Raw genomic sequence first — 19005 nt, 5'->3', positions numbered from 1 at the left:
AATATCTTAAGTTGTAGGGGCGAACACAAAAAACAACCAAAAACAGTACCGCGTCGGAAATGAAACTCGGTCGGTGATGATTAAGATGATAAAAAATAATTTCTGTACGTAGTACACTACATAGCTGCCAACGTTTTGCCAACCTTATTTTTGCCATATATCTTTATCAGATCATAATGAATTATTACTGCATAGCCACACTATGTGGCAAGGACAAGGCAAAAGAAAGCACAAATACTGCTTCAATGTGTGTTTTTACTTCTCTTTATTGTATGATTGCATGAATCAATATAGCTTTATCGTCTGTTTTTCTAATCAAAAGCAGGAGATGTCTAAATGAGTGGTAGCTTAATCGATTTTATCTATTAATTGCCACTGATGTCTAATACTTCTGCATGTCAATCACAACACTGCACAAAGTGGCGTCGGCCTCGATCTTCCTGCTCGCCAGAGCGTCGGACACGAAGTAATCCCGAAGTTTACCGACGAGCCCGAAGCCAGCTTCGTGCTTGTCGTGCAGCCCCGTGAACTCGGACCGTACCACGTAGCGGTAGGGTCCGTGGGGTGTGACCCTCCTGTACAGTGCTGAGTTGGCGTAGCCCATGTCGGGCGAAACCTCCTTCTCTAGCAGACTGACACCCGCCAAGTCTCGCCAGTTGGCCTCGAAATCCTCCGAAGAGACATCGTCAGGCACCTGTTGTGACAGAAATCAGAGCAATGTCATTTTTCATTACTCTCCAAGCAGAGGAGGCGTTCCTGTTGGTTTTTGACGTCTTTTAGGCGTTTTTGTCGCGCTTTCTACTTTGTCCTTTTTGTGTGTCGCCAACCCACACAAACAAATGAAAAATCAGAGAGCCCGACAAAGTCACCAAAAACACGTCAAAAACCAGCCGGAACCCCTCCTCTGGTTGGAGAGTCATTTTTCATCACCATGAATACTGATCGTCCTTCCTAGAGACAGTAGAATGGGTATCTCATAGAGCTGCGCCATAGTGGAGTAAGATACCCTCTTCAAGGTAGCTACTAGTCCATTTTCTTATACGGAAATCAGAGCTAGTTTGTGTATTTCATCACCGGTGTATTTTTTTTGTTAACTTCCATTTTGGACAGACGAGGACGACGTGGCACCATAACTTATTTCAACAGTGCCACGTACAGAGAACAATATATCCATTTTTTCACCTTTGTGGGGTGAGGAAAGTCGTGTAAAGTGCTTTTCTCAAGAATTTTCGGAGCTCGGCCGACGTTCGCGTGTCACTGGAAGCTGCGCTTAAATTCAGCGAGGCCTCGGCGACGATTTTTGAACTCGCACAGCTCGTCAACAGTTTGCCCGTAGCTCGCCCGAGCAACGCCCAGCGCTCGGCCAATATTCGGGCGGGCATCCGAGGATTTTAGACCCGATTTTTGGTCGGTCGGAGGTCGCCCGAACTCTTCGGCCTCGTGCGAGCCTCGCACGGGCCTTGAACAATAATCGGACGACCGTCGTCAGTGTTCCGGCCGACCCATGAAAAGTAAGGCGTGCTTCGGGCGAGCGTTGTGCAGGTGTTGATGGGAGCTTGGACGGGCCTCGGCCGAACTCCTTCTTGTTTATAGATAAAAGGAAACGACAGTTTGGTTTATAACATAAGATGATAAATGATACTGCAATATTAACTAATACTAATTTCAACTTGTCGAAGAATGCTGCCAAACTTTTCTAATGAAAGACAATTCAATGCAAAGTTAAATTTTCATTAAAAAAAAAAAAATTATAAATAAAATGTTGACACCGAAGGCAATGCTTCTTGTTTCCATTTTGGTATTGGTTTGGATGTTTCAATTTGTATATTAATGAACTGGGGCTTGACTTTTGAGCTTTGACTTCACTTCCTGAGTTTTTTCTCCACAAAATGACTAGTTGAAAGTCCACTGAGTCATTATAGATCTATGTTTGTCTGCCGAGGCTCGCCCAGGCGTCGGCAGGGCGTCGATAGGCTTGTCAACGGTCGGTCGAAGCTCGGACGGCGTTCGCCCGAGCTTCGGTCGATTTCTATTTGGTGAAAATTTTTGGATCGGGGTTAAACGACTGATCTGTTGACTTTGTGGCTCCTGCACTTGTATTTTGATTGGTCTATAACAAAATTCCTCTTTATGTGATTATTTTCAGTGTGCCCACCTACTTCACTTGTGCCCTACAGATTTGCCACAACTCAGAAAGTAAAGTTGGTCCAAATTTGAGATTGTTACCAGGCCATTTGATTCTGACTTCGTCCGTGTCCAAGAGATGGTACCGTCTTATGTGGGATTTATGATTATTAGCGTTCGACGGACGTCGCCCGAGCTCTGTTCAATTTGTGACGGGGCAGGTTTTCAGTGAAAAATACGGTCGACGCTCGGGCGAATTTGAAATTCGGCGAGCTTCCGGCGATCTACAAAATCGGCCGATGCTCGCATGAATTGTGACGCCGGCTTAAGGGAATGCGAACCCGGGACCGCTGGGTTCTGGGCCGAACACGCTGCCGTTACGCCACACGACCCCACTGGTGTAATTCTTTTTGAGTGATGGGTTATCTTAAGATGCCTTAATACCCTATTAATTCATGTCAATCAAGTATGTTTTCGCCGCTTTCTAGTTCTAGTTGTTAATGTAGTTATTATTGGACACTAGAACAGCACCATAAATATCCTGGTGTTATTCCTATTTTTGTCCTTCAGTTTTCTCCAAGATAATTAATATTCATACCCAGAATGTCCCTGTCTTCCTGCACGTACACACACAATATTTGTCTGGCTGTGAACAGTGGACAAATATTACATATCAAATAACGCTTTTAATTTTCATCACTTGCTAAATGACTCAAGTTCGACAAATTGCGTTTTCACGCCGTCGTTCGCGATGTTACACTGTACATATATGCGATGCGTACATAACGGCCATTTTTAAAAATGTGTTCAGGTCTGAATTTGAAGAATAAGAGATAGGAATAGATCTATGGTGGATATTTATGATACCCAAAAAACCTCTAGTAACTAGAAACGTCTCAGACATCGGCAAAAAAAGACTACCAAGACAATGACCAAGCACATTCACCAATAAACAGCTTTTATTTATCAATTCAATGCACAGCTTAAGATGACACCACCGCGTTACAACCGTGTTGTTTGCAAATACAATGTACACCAACGATGAAATGCTAAGAGATTATCCAAAGGAACTCAATTTAAAAGGTCAATAGTTGCTGCATAGCAGGATTATACATCTTATAACCGTTAAGTATTTTTTCAAACTTCCTGATGTCAAAATATAGACATTTTGATTTTTAACACTGCACTGTCACCATTTTCATTTAAGTAAAAGAATGTCATTGACAAGCTGAGATCTTTGTATATTGTCTTAAAGAATTAATGGTTTTAATAATCGATGTGTTGTACCATGTATTTCGTATTTAATTGTGTAATGACGTGAACGACTTTTAATGTAAATGCTACAGCAACAATTCAGTTTTTCAACTGCTACTGTTGTGCATTATTTTACCTTTTGAAATAAACCATTCATATATAAGTTTTGGCTTCTGACGGTAAGATTTTGGTTCAAGTGCCTAAGTGAAGACTATATATCGTCATTTTGGTCATCACCGTTATCTAAGACTGACCTTTTATCTTCTTGCTCACAGATTTATATCGCAAGTGTGTGTCACGAGAGGAGAAGAAGACAACGGAGTTTTTAAATCCTCGTTCTTGTTACATAGAAAAAATGTTTTAAGTCGTTGTTCACTTTGCCGAAAAATGAACCCTAATAAACTCTTCACACATGCTCGTTTTGCTTCTTTGTTGAGGTGAATGAGCTAAGAACAACAAAACACAATATGAACATATCTGTTTCCTAGTTGGTTTACAAATTAATTAACCGTAATTAGTAAATATCAAAACAAACACATCATTTTAGCCCTGGACACATTTTTTATAAGCTATGTTATATCAGCTGTCTACATTATTTATATTAAATTACGACTTAAAGAATAGTGCTAGAATTCATATCCTTGTTTTGACCATTTTAAGGACACGTCATGAGAGCAGAAAGAGCGTTGCTGTTGCTGAATTTAAGGAATGTAGCTGTCCATAGCATCGCCCTGCCTGATACCGCACTTGCAGCCCGATGCGAGGTCCAGGGTGTACGTTCGGCCGTTCTGCTGCACATTAGCTTTCGTATGCTGCTGCAGACACACTCCGTTTCCTAGAACAATTTAGAGAATATGTTTTTGGATTTTTAGAGTTTCTTTAAACACAACCAGGTAATCTCACCTGCTAACGTTTCGATGTCCACCAGACACATTCTTCAGAGCTTCTGACTGGAGTACTGCTTCTCGCACCTTCATCGGCTACTTATAGCAGTGAGAAGCAGTAACTCCAGTCAGAAGCTCTGAAGAAGGTGTCTGATAGACACCGAAACGTAATCAGGTGAGATTACCTGGTTGTGTTAAAAGAAACTCCAAATATCCTATGTTCTGACAACCTGATGAAATTATTTTCGGAATAAGTTTTACTTTCAAATTTTGCTGTATTGACTATATTCTCCTTTATCATAATCAGCATTGCAAGGAAGTAGATATATACAGGGCAAAAAAAAAACTTACAGAAAGTCATCAGATTTGATGTAACGTTTTCTTTTTAAGTTGGTCGATTGAGGTAATACTGATAATACTATAAAATTTAAGGTGTATCGTTGAGATCTCACCATTCAGGCACCGTTCAGCCTGGCATTTTCGCTCGTTAAGATACTTTGGAAAGTAACCATCGGGCAGCCGTCGATAGTAGTAACACTCCTTGCACAACGGAGTGACGCCTCCCCCAGTAGTCTCTGTGCAGATCCCAGTCGGCGTGGAGGTACCTATGTCTGTGATACATGCACATATAGAGTGTTACACCCTTTGTTGAAGTCTAAACTATGCAGTTATAATTAGCCATTTCGTTAACACATTATCTGATTAAGCATTTAGATAATCATAAGTTGTTTATACAATTTATCCATAGGTTACCATATTTCATCTTGATGATTAATTTTATCTTAATCAAATAAATATCATTTGTGCTCAAATGTACGATTTACCTTATTTATTTATTGGTTATGTAGTTACATGCCAGAGGTAATTCACTTAAATCAATAAGTTAGGTTGTGTCAAAAATGACATACCACGCTTGATCTCCTCAACTCCAGGACCTCCAGACTGGTCAGTTTTGTCCCCATCAGCGTTCAGTTCATTATCTGAATAAATAGTTGAAGTTTGTTTTCGTTAAATAGTTCGTTGCTGGATGGAGTAAGTGTTATTAAAGGGGTCACAAGGTGTGTTTATTCGTGCCGACAAATAGACAAATTGTAAACAATATATAAAATTTAACCATAAAAACAAGTTGACTTGCCTTTAAGCTAAATGCTTCGTCCTTGCCAACACACATCAACGAGTGGTTTTAAGGTCATTTAGACAATAGACAATTATCTGACTTGTCGGACCACATAGTGCTAGGATACTCTTCAAGCAGAGGACGGGTTCCGACAAGTTTTTTACTTGTTTTTAAGCGTTTGTGTCGGGCTTTCTACTTTTTCATTCTTGTGTGTGTCTCTTTATAAAGACCAAAAAAAAATGAAAAAGTAGAAAGCCCGACACAAACACTTAAAAACAAGTAAAAAACGTGCCGGGACCCGTCCTCTGCTTGGTGAGTATCCTAGCACTAGTTGTTCCACAAGTCAGATAATTGTCTATTGTCTGAATGACATTAAAACTACTCGTTGATGTGTGTTGGCAAGGACGAAACAGTTAGCTTAAGGCAAGTCACCTGGTTTTGATGGTTAAATGTTATATATTGTTGACAATTTGTCTACTCGTTGGAATGAATAAGCACAGACTGGGAGTTGCAGTATCTACATGTAACCACTGGATCCCCATCTGCTTGGAGAGTAGCCTAAAGACACGTAAAAACCTGCCGGAACCCGTCATCTGCTTGGAGAGTAGTGCTAGGATATCAAACTGCATCTGCCCTGCCTCAGGGGAATATTTGCGATCTGCCTAAATACTGAGCCAGGGACTTAAATTTGCTCGCCTTAACTTAGATACTACAGTCAATAGTAATCTTAAATCATCGATATTTTCTTTTCTACATTATGTTATGAATATTGTGCTTCTGGTATATTATAGAATAGCCATAAAAGTAAACTAAATGGTGTAACCCTTGTCCCCAAATGTCGGCATCAAAATTTGACCTTCAAACGTCCTTGTAAGAAACATACACTGTTTGCGATGAAAATATCATTTTGCTGATGAATATTTTTGAAACAATTTTGAAATATGTGCTCACCGTGATATTTGACGATCTCGGCCAACTCCCTGGCGTCCTTTTTCAGCAATTCCAGTAAGCTTTTTGCAATCGGCTGAATTTTTGGAGCCACCTGGGCTTCGGGATTCAGCCCCTCCCCGTGAATGACCCCGAACAAGAGGGCGGTAACGCACAGCACCTACAGACGGAAACAGTCATCAGGCAAACTGATATCGGTGTTTCTCTATTTCAACTACTATTGAGAGCTTTTGAGAGCTTCCGTAGACATCGCAAAACAACGATTCCTCAGTAAACGGTGTAAAAAAATGTCTAAAATAAAACGTATGTTTGTCTTTTAAGCCCTACGTACTACGAAGACTATCCTATGGCGCGTGCATATCGTTCTTGTACTTCATCTTTAGTGCTTATTTGTGGATAAAAGTAGTTAACAATACCGTCAGCAAAAGTGCTTATTGTTTGTAGAACATAAATAATATAAATTTTCAGGTAAAAGGAAAAAAAAAGACTCACCAAAAGTCCCATGACTATGTCTCGTTGGGAGAAATGTTTCAACAGTAGTTCTTGACTGGTCGACGTGTTGGAATGTGGAAGAGTAAGTTACTGCAGCATTTAAGGTAAGTGTCGTTCAATATGTCTAGGGGTGGGGGTTATAGCAACAGCGTGCTTTTTGCATTACAACATTTTGATATATAATGTTGACCATAAAAAATATGTTAAAGTTGAGTCGATGAATATAAGATGATAACATTATTTGACAGTAGTAAATTATTTTGTTGGGTGAAAAAGAAGAAAAAGAATGGAGACGTCATTCCCACCCGTTCCTTCCAAAATGGTTTCGTCCATAAAGACAGGAAAAAATTACAAGGCCATCTTTGTCGTAATGAAGGTCAACTAACTAAAGTGAGTTCTTTTTGCAAACACCCCTTGCTTTACCCCCCCCCCCCCGACCATTGAAAATGTACTGTATTTTTAAACAAGAAATTGAAGGTCTCATTCCTCAATGAAATATTAGAGTTTTTGTGTGACCTTCATAATGTCATTGCCGTCTTCACTAGTCCCGGTGTCCCAAATAAAGGTCACTGACCTGGCCGAACTAATCAGTCAACATTGCTCTGCACCACTCTTCTGTCATGCATTAAGAGGGTGTCATCCTGTAATGCTGCAGTACCTGAAAATACATCCAGGGGGGCACAATTTTCACGACTCTTTGAGTCCGCCATATCTACCAGCATGCCTAAATCGCATACAAGTCAATTTGGAAGATATTGAGTTGTAGGGGCGAACACACAAATACAACCAAAAACAGTAGTCTGTGCTGTAAGAGATAAACCTCCTTTTAAAATTGATAAGAAAACAACGTCTGTAGTACTACGTACATACATGTATAGCTGCTAAGGTTTTGTAAACTTTCTTTTTGCCAGATCGGTATCAGATCGTAATGAATTATTACTGTACATCCACAATATGCGGCAGGGACAAGGCAGAAGAAAACAAATATACTGCTTGAATGTGTGTTTTTCTCTTTATTGTATGATATACAATATAGCTTTATCGTCTGTTTTTTCTAATCAAAACCAGCAGATGTCTGAATGAGTGGTAGCTTAATCGATTTTATCTATTAATTGCCACTGGTGTCTAATACTTCTGCATGTCAATCACAACACTGCACAGAGTGGCGTCGGCCTCGATCTTCTTGGTCGCCAGGGCGTCGGACCCGAAGTAATCCCGAAGTTTACCGACGAGCCCGAAGCCAGCTTCGTGTTTGTCGTGCAGCCCCGTGAACTCGGACCGTACCACGTAGCGGTAGGGTCCGTGGGGTGTGACCCTCCTGTACAGTGCTGAGTAGGCGTAGCCCATGTCGGGAGATACCTCCTTCTCCAGGAGACTGACGCCCGCCCAGTCTCGCCAGTTGGCCTCGAAATCCTCCGAAGAGACATCGTCAGGCACCTGTTGTGACAGGAATCATGAGCAATGTCATTTTTCATTACTCTCCAAGCAGAGGAGGCGTTCCTGTTGGTTTTTGACGTGTTTTAGGCGTTTTTGTCGCGCTTTCTACTTTGTCCTTTTTGTGTGTCGCCAACCCACACAAACAAATGAAAAATCAGAGAGCCCGACAAAGTCACCAAAAACACGTCAAAAACCAGCCGGAACCCCTCCTCTGGTTGGAGAGTCATTTTTCATCACCATGAATACTGATCGTCCTTCCTAGAGACAGTAGAATGGGTATCTCATAGGGCTGCGCCATAGTGGAGTAAGATACCCTCTTCAAGGTAGCTACTAGTCCATTTTCTTATACGGAAATCAGAGCTAGTTTGTGTATTTCATCACCGGTGTATTTTTTTTGTTAACTTCCATTTTGGACAGACGAGGACGACGTGGCACCATAACTTATTTCAACAGTGCCACGTACAGAGAACAATATATCCATTTTTTCACCTTTGTGGGGTGAGGAAAGTCGTGTAAAGTGCTTTTCTCAAGAGCACAACATCGGCGGCGTAAAGCCCCCGTCACAAATCAGGAAATTAGCTCGGCCGACTTGTCGGCGAGCTCCAAATGGCGATTTTCGGGCGAAGTACGACCGACGTCCTGTCGATTCTACGGGCTTCGGGCGAATTTTCGGAGCTCGGCCGACGTTCGCGTGTCACTGGAAGCTGCGCTTAAATTCAGCGAGGCCTCGGCGACGATTTTTGAACTCGCACAGCTCGTCAACAGTTTGCCCGTAGCTCGCCCGAGCAACGCCCAGCGCTCGGCCAATATTCGGGCGGGCATCCGAGGATTTTAGACCCGATTTTTGGTCGGTCGGAGGTCGCCCGAACTCTTCGGCCTCGTGCGAGCCTCGCACGGGCACTGCACGAAATGGCCTCGTTTCCCGGCGTATACGTACCGGGATTTTTCTGTATTTTTGTCGGATACTGACGGATACTGACGGATACATGCGGATTCGTGTAAGGTATCCGACTATTTCCGCACCGGTATATGGAATATTTCCTGAAGAATCCGAAAGTAAGGGATTTTCGACGAATACGGAGCCGTACACTGTACGGAAATGCCACCGATCCTGACGGATACGAACAGGGATTTTTCTGTATTTTTGGCGGATACTGACGGATACATGCGGATTCGTGTAACGTATCCGACTATTTCCGCACCGGTATATGGAATATTTCCTGAAGAATCCGAAAGTAAGGGATTTTCGACGAATACGGAGCCGTACACTGTACGGAAATGCCACAGATCCTGACGGATACGAACAGGAATTTTTCTGTATTTTTGGCGGATACTGACGGATACATGCGGATTCGTGTAACGTATCCGACTATTTCCGCACCGGTATATGGAATATGTCCTGAAGAATCCGAAAGTAAGGGATTTTCGACGAATACGGAGCCGTACACTGTACGGAAATGCCACAGATCCTGACGGATGCGTACAGGGATTTTTCTGTATTTTGAAGAAAATGGTGAATACTGACGGATACAGGTGGACCCAACAACGAATCCGTAACGGATCCGACTAAGTGCTTGCATTCCTAATTTAACTATACCCAAAACATCATTTTGAATGACAGGAAGTTTGGGAAAGCCTGTATGTAACATATGTATCATTTCATATCTCAACATAATGTATTTCTAAGTTCAAAAACTATCAAATACAATACAAAACGGAAGTACTATGTGGCTAAATGATCCATTTCATTTGAGACAGGCTGAGGGACATCCACATACTCAAAGCACCACTGCATATGCAGGTTAATGTCGGTAAATTGGGGTTGTGCAAGCACAATGTTCTGAAAAATTATGAAATGTATTACAATTAACACCATCACAACATTGTGGTAATATTTACTACTGTATAGTGCCCTTGGACCAAAATTATCTACATGTTCTAAATATTCCACTAAAGCAATAAAAGCCTTATTTGTGGCCAGCTCTTCGTCTAAAAGCCATCAGATACAATTATTTCAAATACAGAGGTTGAAAATAGAAAGTAACATTATACTGTCTGAAGAACTCCCATTATGGCACGCCACATTTTAAACGTAAGTAGCATATGCCGTGGAACTGCATGTGTATAATCGTCCTCTCCCCATTCTCTGACTACATCTGAGTTCACTTCTTCCATGCACTCTTGGTAAGGTACAGGCAAGGCTGATTTCTTCTGTATCTGCACGTTGGACTCAGCTTGGAGTCCATCTTGTGATGAACCAGTTCCTATATGATAAAACCAAATGATGAATAAATATCAATTCACGTATTTAAGGAACATGTCACATGATTTTGACATGTGCTTCGTTTCATCACAGCAGCTACAAAAAACACGGGACAATGGATATCCATCATGCCTCTCTCAGCTAACATTGAAGTGTACCGATGATGGACTTACCAAAGGAGCCTGAGGTACTCAGCAGCTGAGCATCTGACAGTTGATTGCTTTGTTCCCAGCCAAGGTCCTCACAATATGTGCTGCATTTGTGAAGGAAGTATCTGCCGATGCTGTACTGGATATATATATATAAATGGAAACAATGACAAATATTAAACATATCACATACTCGCATGTGTAAAAAAAATGAATCTGGGCATCATTGAATTGACTACGTAAAACTTACATCTATAACTTGAATATGATATTGATCAAACATGCACAGCTATAACTGAATGAAATAATCACTGAGGCACACTACTGCCTCCTTATAAGTTCTAGTTCACTATCCACAAACTGTGGGATCTTTGTGGGACAAATACTTATGACATTTTCTTCCCTTCCATATCTTTAATTATCTTTCCCTCCACTGCTTGCTATTTTGTATCTGAAACGTTAACCAGACACACATGTCTGCTGACCATTGGCAAGAATTAACAAATTAAAATTTTAAATTTCCTAGATCCTAACGCCGTAAAAGGGCAGGTCGGCTGGAGAATTCTTATGGTCATGCGAATGCGATGATATGTCAAGCCACAATAGGAGGATAACTGACGTCAAAACTAGTTAGAAACGGGAATTTTTCAATTTGTACTTACCAAAGGGCAGTCCCTCTATATGATGAATCAACTCCCTACCAGCGTTTAAAAGGGGGGAGGGGGGCGACGAATATTGCATGCACGAAGAAGACAACGTCGCAATTCCGTGCGTTTAAGTTTACGCCGAATTCCCTTCGACTCTCAAGCCACTCAAAAATCACTTGTCGACCATGGTAGACTCTGGCGATGCCATGTCAAGCACAGAAGGTGATGAAACGCCGTTCTTGTCTGTGCTGTTAACCGAAAGAAAACCGTTAACGTTTGTCGCGCCCAGAAGTGTCTTGTGGGTAATTTGGATATCCGACACGAATCCGTGTTCCGTACACGTCAGGATCCGAGACAGCTCATGACTTCTAACATATTGGCAAATCTGAACTTCTAACATATTGGCAAATACATAAAAAAAAATGAAAGATCCGAGTAGATATTGTATCTGTACCCGAAACGTATCAAGACGTATACGGCATCAGAATTGCTGGATCTGAGGTGTTCCTGGTATTTGTCCGAATTTGCTCGGAAATGTTCCGTATCTGTACCCGAAACATATGAAGGATCCAGACGTATACGGCGCGGGAATTGTCGGATCTGAGGTGCATCGGATCCAATCGGAAACGTTCCGTATCTGCTATGATGCGCAATTCCGGATCTGTTGGATTCGTCAGGATCTGAGATCATGCCGCGTGCCGTGCAGTGTGTATTTGTTGGTCAGGATCCGAAGCAACTACCGACAAACAATCCGAACATCTCTGCCATATTGACAAATATCTAAAATGGAAGGATCCGCGCAAATATCCTCAGGTATCCGACGCGCATCACGGATCCAGACGTATACGGCGTCGGAATTGCCGGATCTGAGGTGTACCTGGTAATTGTCTGAATTTGCTCGGAAACGTTCCGTATCTGTACCCGAAACGTATGAAGGATCCAGACGTATACGGCGCCGGAATTGTCTGATCTGAGGTGCATCGGATCCAATCGGAAACGTTCCGTATCTGCTATGATGCGCAATTCCGGATCTGCTGGATTCGTCAGGAAATGAGATCATGCCGTGCCGTGTGTATTTATTCGTCAGGATCCGAAGCAACTACCGACATACAAACAATCCGAACATTCCAAATATCAAAAAACGAGGGATCCGCGCAAATATCTTCGGGTATCCGTGGCGCATCACGAATCCAGAAGAATACGGCGTCGGAATCGGTCGGATCTGCGGGCACTTCAGTATCCGAGCAGTGAACTGGGATTTTTCCGGATTCGCTCGGAAACGCCATGAGGCCCGATTCCGGATACGTCGGATCCGTCAGGATACGTGGCCATTTCGTGCAGTGGGGCCTTGAACAATAATCGGACGACCGTCGTCAGTGTTCCGGCCGACCCATGAAAAGTAAGGCGTGCTTCGGGCGAGCGTTGTGCAGGTGTTGATGGGAGCTTGGACGGGCCTCGGCCGAACTCCTTCTTGTTTATAGATAAAAGGAAACGACAGTTTGGTTTATAACATAAGATGATAAATGATACTGCAATATTAACTAATACTAATTTCAACTTGTCGAAGAATGCTGCCAAACTTTTCTAATGAAAGACAATTCAATGCAAAGTTAAATTTTCATTAAAAAAAAAAAAATTATAAATAAAATGTTGACACCGAAGGCAATGCTTCTTGTTTCCATTTTGGTATTGGTTTGGATGTTTCAATTTGTATATTAATGAACTGGGGCTTGACTTTTGAGCTTTGACTTCACTTCCTGAGTTTTTTCTCCACAAAATGACTAGTTGAAAGTCCACTGAGTCATTATAGATCTATGTTTGTCTGCCGAGGCACGCCCAGGCGTCGGCAGGGCGTCGATAGGCTTGTCAACGGTCGGTCGAAGCTCGGACGGCGTTCGCCCGAGCTTCGGTCGATTTCTATTTGGTGAAATTTTTTGGATCGGGGTTAAACGACTGATCTGTTGACTTTGTGGCTCCTGCACTTGTATTTTGATTGGTCTATAACAAAATTCCTCTTTATGTGATTATTTTCAGTGTGCCCACCTACTTCACTTGTGCCCTACAGATTTGCCACAACTCAGAAAGTAAAGTTGGTCCAAATTTGAGATTGTTACCAGGCCATTTGATTCTGACTTCGTCCGTGTCCAAGAGATGGTACCGTCTTATGTGGGATTTATGATTATTAGCGTTCGACGGACGTCGCCCGAGCTCTGTTCAATTTGTGACGGGGCAGGTTTTCAGTGAAAAATACGGTCGACGCTCGGGCGAATTTGAAATTCGGCGAGCTTCCGGCGATCTACAAAATCGGCCGATGCTCGCATGAATTGTGACGCCGGCTTAAGGGAATGCGAACCCGGGACCGCTGGGTTCTGGGCCGAACACGCTGCCGTTACGCCACACGACCCCACTGGTGTAATTCTTTTTGAGTGATGGGTTATCTTAAGATGCCTTAATACCCTATCAATTCATGTCAATCAAGTATGTTTTCGCCGCTTTCTAGTTCTAGTTGTTAATGTAGTTATTATTGGACACTAGAACAGCACCATAAATATCCTGGTGTTATTCCTATTTTTGTCCTTCAGTTTTCTCCAAGATAATTAATATTCATACCCAGAATGTCCCTGTCTTCCTGCACGTACACACACAATATTTGTCTGGCTGTGAACAGTGGACAAATATTTCATATCAAATAACGCTTTTAATTTTCATCACTTGCTAAATGACTCAAGTTCGACAAATTGCGTTTTCACGCCGTCGTTCGCGATGTTACACTGTACATATATGCGATGCGTACATAACGGCCATTTTTAAAAATGTGTTCAGGTCTGAATTTGAAGAATAAAAGATAGGAATAGATCTATGGTGGATATTTATGATACCCAAAAAACCTCTAGTAAGTAGAAACGTCTCAGACATCGGCAAAAAAAGACTACCAAGACAATGACCAAGCACATTCACCAATAAACAGCTTTTATTTATCAATTCAATGCACAGCTTAAGATGATACCACCGCGTTACAACCGTGTTGTTTGCAAATACAATGTACACCAACGATGAAATGCTAAGAGATTATCCAAAGGAACTCAATTTAAAAGGTCAATAGTTGCTGCATAGCAGGATTATACATCTTATAACCGTTAAGTATTCTTTCGAACTTCTTGATGTCAAAATATAGACATTTTGATTTTTAACACTGCATTGTCACCATTTTCATTTAAGTAAAAGAATGTCATTGACAAGCTGAGATCTTTGTATATTGTCTTAAAGAATTAATGGTTTTAATAATCGATGTGTTGTACCATGTATTTCGTATTTAATTGTGTAATGACGTGAACGACTTTTAATGTAAATGCTACAGCAACAATTCAGTTTTTCAACTGCTACTGTTGTGCATTATTTTACCTTCTGAAATAAACCATTCATATATAAGTTTTGGCTTCTGACGGTAAGATTTTGGTTCAAGTGCCTAAGTGAAGACTATATATCGTCATTTTGGTCATCACCGTTATCTAAGACTGACCTTTTATCTTCTTGCAGATTTATATCGCAAGTGTGTGTCACGAGAGGAGAAGAAGACAACGGAGTTTTTAATTCCTCGTTCTTGTTACATAGAAAAAATGTTTTAAGTCGTTGTTCACTTTGCCGAAAAATGAACCCTAATAAACTCTTCACACATGCTCGTTTTGCTTCTTTGTTGAGGTGAATGAGCTAAGAACAACAAAACACAATATGAACATATCTGTTTCCTAGTTGGTTTACAAATTAATTAACCGTAATTAGTAAATATCAAAACAAACACATCATTTTAGCCCTGGACACATTTTTTATAAGCTATGTTATATCAGCTGTCTACATTATTTATATTCAATTACGACTTAAAGAATAGTGCTAGAATTCATATCCTTGTTTTGACCATTTTAAGGACACGTCATGAGAGCAGAAAGAGCGTTGCTGTTGCTGAATTTAAGGAATGTAGCTGTCCATAGCATCGCCCTGCCTGATACCGCACTTGCAGCCCGATGCGAGGTCCAGGGTGTACGTTCGGCCGTTCTGCTGCACATTAGCTTTCGTATGCTGCTGCAGACACACTCCGTTTCCTAGAACAATTTAGAGAATATGTTTTTGGATTTTTAGAGTTTCTTTAAACACAACCAGGTAATCTCACCTGCTAACGTTTCGATGTCCACCAGACACCTTCTTCAGAGCTTCTGACTGGAGTACTGCTTCTCGCACCTTCATCGGCTACTTATAGCGGCGAGAAGCAGTACTCCAGTCAGAAGCTCTGAAGAAGGTGTCTGATAGACACCGAAACGTCATCAGGTGAGATTACCTGGTTGTGTTAAAAGAAACTCCAAATATCCTATGTTCTGACAACCTGATGAAATTATTTTCGGAATAAGTTTTACTTTCAAATTTTGCTGTATTGACTATATTCTCCTTTATCATAATCAGCATTTCAAGGAAGTAGATATATACAGGGCAAAAAAAAAAAACTTACAGAAAGTCATCAGATTTGATGTAACGTTTTCTTTTTAAGTTGGTCGATTGAGGCAATACTGATAATACTATAAAATTTAAGGTGTATCGTTGAGATCTCACCATTTAGGCACCGTTCAGCCTGGCATTTTCGCTCGTTAAGATACTTTGGAAAGTAACCATCGGGCAGCCGTCGATAGTAGTAACACTCCTTGCACAACGGAGTGACGCCTCCCCCAGTAGTCTCTGTGCAGATCCCAGTCGGCGTGGAGGTACCTATGTCTGTGATACATGCACATATAGAGTGTTACACCCTTTGTTGAAGTCTAAACTATGCAGTTATAATTAGCCATTTCGTTAACACATTATCTGATTAAGCATTTAGATAATCATAAGTTGTTTATACAATTTATCCATAGGTTACCATATTTCATCTTGATGATTAATTTTATCTTAATCAAATAAATATCATTTGTGCTCAAATGTACGATTTACCTTATTTATTTATTGGTTATGTAGTTACATGCCAGAGGTAATTCACTTAAATCAATAAGTTAGGTTGTGTCAAAAATGACATACCACGCTTGATCTCCTCAACTCCAGGACCTCCAGACTGGTCAGTTTTGTCCCCATCAGCGTTCAGTTCATTATCTGAATAAATAGTTGAAGTTTGTTTTCGTTAAATAGTTCGTTGCTGGATGGAGTAAGTGTTATTAAAGGGGTCACAAGGTGTGTTTATTCGTGCCGACAAATAGACAAATTGTAAACAATATATAAAATTTAACCATAAAAACAAGTTGACTTGCCTTTAAGCTAAATGCTTCGTCCTTGCCAACACACATCAACGAGTGGTTTTAAGGTCATTTAGACAATAGAAAATTATCTGACTTGTCGGACCACATAGTGCTAGGATACTCTTCAAGCAGAGGACGGGTTCCGACAAGTTTTTTACTTGTTTTTAAGCGTTTGTGTCGGGCTTTCTTCTTTTTCATTCTCGTGTGTGTCTCTTTATAAAGACAAAAAAAAAATGAAAAAGTAGAAAGCCCGACACAAACGCTTAAAAACAAGTAAAAAACGTGCCGGGACCCGTCCTCTGCTTGGTGAGTATCCTAGCACTAGTTGTTCCACAAGTCAGATAATTGTCTATTGTCTGAATGACATTAAAACTACTCGTTGATGTGTGTTGGCAAGGACGAAACAGCTAGCTTAAGGCAAGTCACCTGGTTTTGATGGTTAAATGTTATATATTGTTGACAATTTGTCTACTCGTTGGAATGAATAAGCACAGACTGGGAGTTGCAGTACATTGTATCTACATGTAACCACTGGATCCCCATCTGCTTGGAGAGTAGCCTAAAGACACGTAAAAACCTGCCGGAACCCGTCATCTGCTTGGACAGTAGTGCTAGGATATCAAACTGCATCTGCCCTGCCTCAGGGGAATATTTGCGATCTGCCTAACTACTGAGCCAGGGACTTAAATTTGTTCGCCTTAACTTAGATACTACAGTCAATAGTAATCTTAAATCATCGATATTTTCTTTTCTACATTATGTAATGAATATTGTGCTTCTGGTATATTATAGAATAGCCAAAAAAGTAAACTAAATGGTGTAACCCTTGTCCCCAAATGTCGGCATCAAAATTTGACCTTCAAACGTCCTTGTAACAAACATACACTGTTTGCGATGAATATATCATTTTGCTGATGAATATTTTTGAAACAATTTTGAAATATGTGCTCACCGTGATATTTGACGATCTCGGCCAACTCCCTGGCGTCCTTTTTCAGCAATTCCAGTAAGCTTTTTGCAATCGGCTGATTTTTTGGAGCCACCTGGGCTTCGGGATTCAGCCCCTCCCCGTGAATGACCCCGAACAGGAGGGCGGTAACGCACAGCACCTACAGACGAAAACAGTCAGGCAAACGGTGTTTCTCTATTTCAGTTACTATTGAGAGCTTTTGAGAGCTTCCGTGGTAGACATGGCAAAAACAACGACACCTCAGTAAACGGTATAAAAGAATGTCTAGAATAAAACGTATGTTTGTCTTTCAAGCCCTACGTACTACGAAGACTATCCTATGGCGCGTGCATGTCGTTCTTGTACTTCATCTTTAGTGCTAATTTGTAGATAAAAGTAATTCAAAATACGGTCAGCAAACGTGCTTATTGTTTGTAGAACATAAATGTTATAAATTTACAGGTAAAAGGGAAATAAAAGACTCACCAAAAGCCCCATGACTATGTCTCGTTGGGAGAAATGTTTCAACAGTAGTTCTTGACTGGTCGACGTGTTGGAATGTGGAAGAGTAAGCTACTGCAGCTTTTAAGGTAACTGTCATCTAAGATGTCTAGGGGGGTGAGTGTAAAAGCAACAGCGTGCTTTGTGCATTACACCATTTTGATATATAATGTTGACCATAAAAAAATATGTTAAACTTGAGTCGAAGAATATAAAATGATAGCATCTTTTGACAGTAGTCAAATTATTTTGTTGGGTGAAAAAAAAGGGTCACGGCATCCGAAACCCGTTCCGTCCAAAACGGTTTCGTCCATATAGACAGAAAAAAGATTACAAGGCCATCTTTGTCGTAATGAAGGTCAACTAATTAAAACGAGTTCATTGATCTTCTATTTTTGCAAACACCCATTACTTGATCCCTTCCGACCATTGAATATGTACTTTATTTTTAAACAAGAAATTGAAGATCTCATTCCTCAAAGAAACCTTAGAGTTTCTGTGTGATCTTCTTAATGTAATTGCCCTAGCATTTGAAAGTGCTTCACTAGTCCCGCGGCCCGGTGTCCCAAATAGAGGTCACTGACCTAGCCGAACTAAGCAGTCTCTGAGCAGTCACCATTACTCTGTACCACACTTCTTTCATGCATGACGGGAGTGTCAGCCTGTAATACTGCAGTACCTGAAAATGCATCCAGGGGGGGGGGGCACAATTGTCACGACTCTTTGGATCCGCCATTTCTACTAACATGCCTAAATCGCACACAAGTCAATCTGGAAGATCTTGAGTTGTAGGGGCGAACACACAAATACAACCAAAAACAGTAGTCTGTACTGCAGGAGATAAACCTCCTTTTAAAATCGATAAGAAAACAACGTCCGTACGAAAATACATGTATAGCTGCTAACGTTTTGGCAACTTTCTTTTTGCCAGATCGGTATCAGATCGTAATAGATTATTACTGTACATCCA

The 19005-nt window shown here is 41.1% G+C and overlaps 3 protein-coding genes and 1 long non-coding RNA gene across 4 annotated transcripts in view; all 4 read right to left on the bottom strand.

Moving 5' to 3' along the window:
* Nucleotides 1–337: 337 nt before the first annotated feature.
* LOC136429523 (uncharacterized) overlaps nucleotides 338–19005 on the bottom strand; it is a 28580-nt gene continuing 9912 nt past the window's right edge. Inside the window, exon 5 of the mRNA XM_066419382.1 lies at nucleotides 338–694. Within this exon, the coding sequence (XP_066275479.1) occupies nucleotides 383–694 (312 nt within the window). The 3' untranslated portion in view covers nucleotides 338–382. The remainder of the gene's footprint in view (nucleotides 695–19005) is intronic.
* On the bottom strand, nucleotides 3062–6919 carry LOC136429555 (prothoracicotropic hormone-like). Its single transcript, XM_066419393.1, has 5 exons — nucleotides 6820–6919; nucleotides 6331–6487; nucleotides 5171–5242; nucleotides 4715–4873; nucleotides 3062–4213 (listed from the first exon to the last, which is right to left on the bottom strand). Exons 1-5 carry the CDS (start codon nucleotides 6829–6831, stop codon nucleotides 4080–4082), a joined length of 534 nt encoding a protein of 177 aa, XP_066275490.1. The 5' UTR covers nucleotides 6832–6919; the 3' UTR covers nucleotides 3062–4079.
* LOC136429482 (uncharacterized) lies at nucleotides 9732–12106 on the bottom strand. The gene is made up of 2 exons (XR_010754770.1): nucleotides 10693–12106; nucleotides 9732–10520 (listed from the first exon to the last, which is right to left on the bottom strand). It is a non-coding gene; the product is annotated as an uncharacterized lncRNA (long non-coding RNA).
* LOC136434567 (prothoracicotropic hormone-like) lies at nucleotides 15279–18682 on the bottom strand. Its single transcript, XM_066427446.1, has 5 exons — nucleotides 18021–18682; nucleotides 17538–17694; nucleotides 16371–16442; nucleotides 15915–16073; nucleotides 15279–15412 (listed from the first exon to the last, which is right to left on the bottom strand). The coding sequence occupies exons 1-5, from the start codon at nucleotides 18030–18032 to the stop codon at nucleotides 15279–15281; spliced, it is 534 nt and encodes a 177-aa protein (XP_066283543.1). The 5' UTR covers nucleotides 18033–18682.

The sequence above is a fragment of the Branchiostoma lanceolatum genome, chromosome 1 (genome assembly GCF_035083965.1).
Source record: "Branchiostoma lanceolatum isolate klBraLanc5 chromosome 1, klBraLanc5.hap2, whole genome shotgun sequence".
Classification (NCBI taxonomy): domain Eukaryota; kingdom Metazoa; phylum Chordata; class Leptocardii; order Amphioxiformes; family Branchiostomatidae; genus Branchiostoma; species Branchiostoma lanceolatum.
The sequence above is the reverse complement of the archived record's forward strand: the minus strand, read 5'-3'. Positions and strand labels throughout refer to the sequence as shown.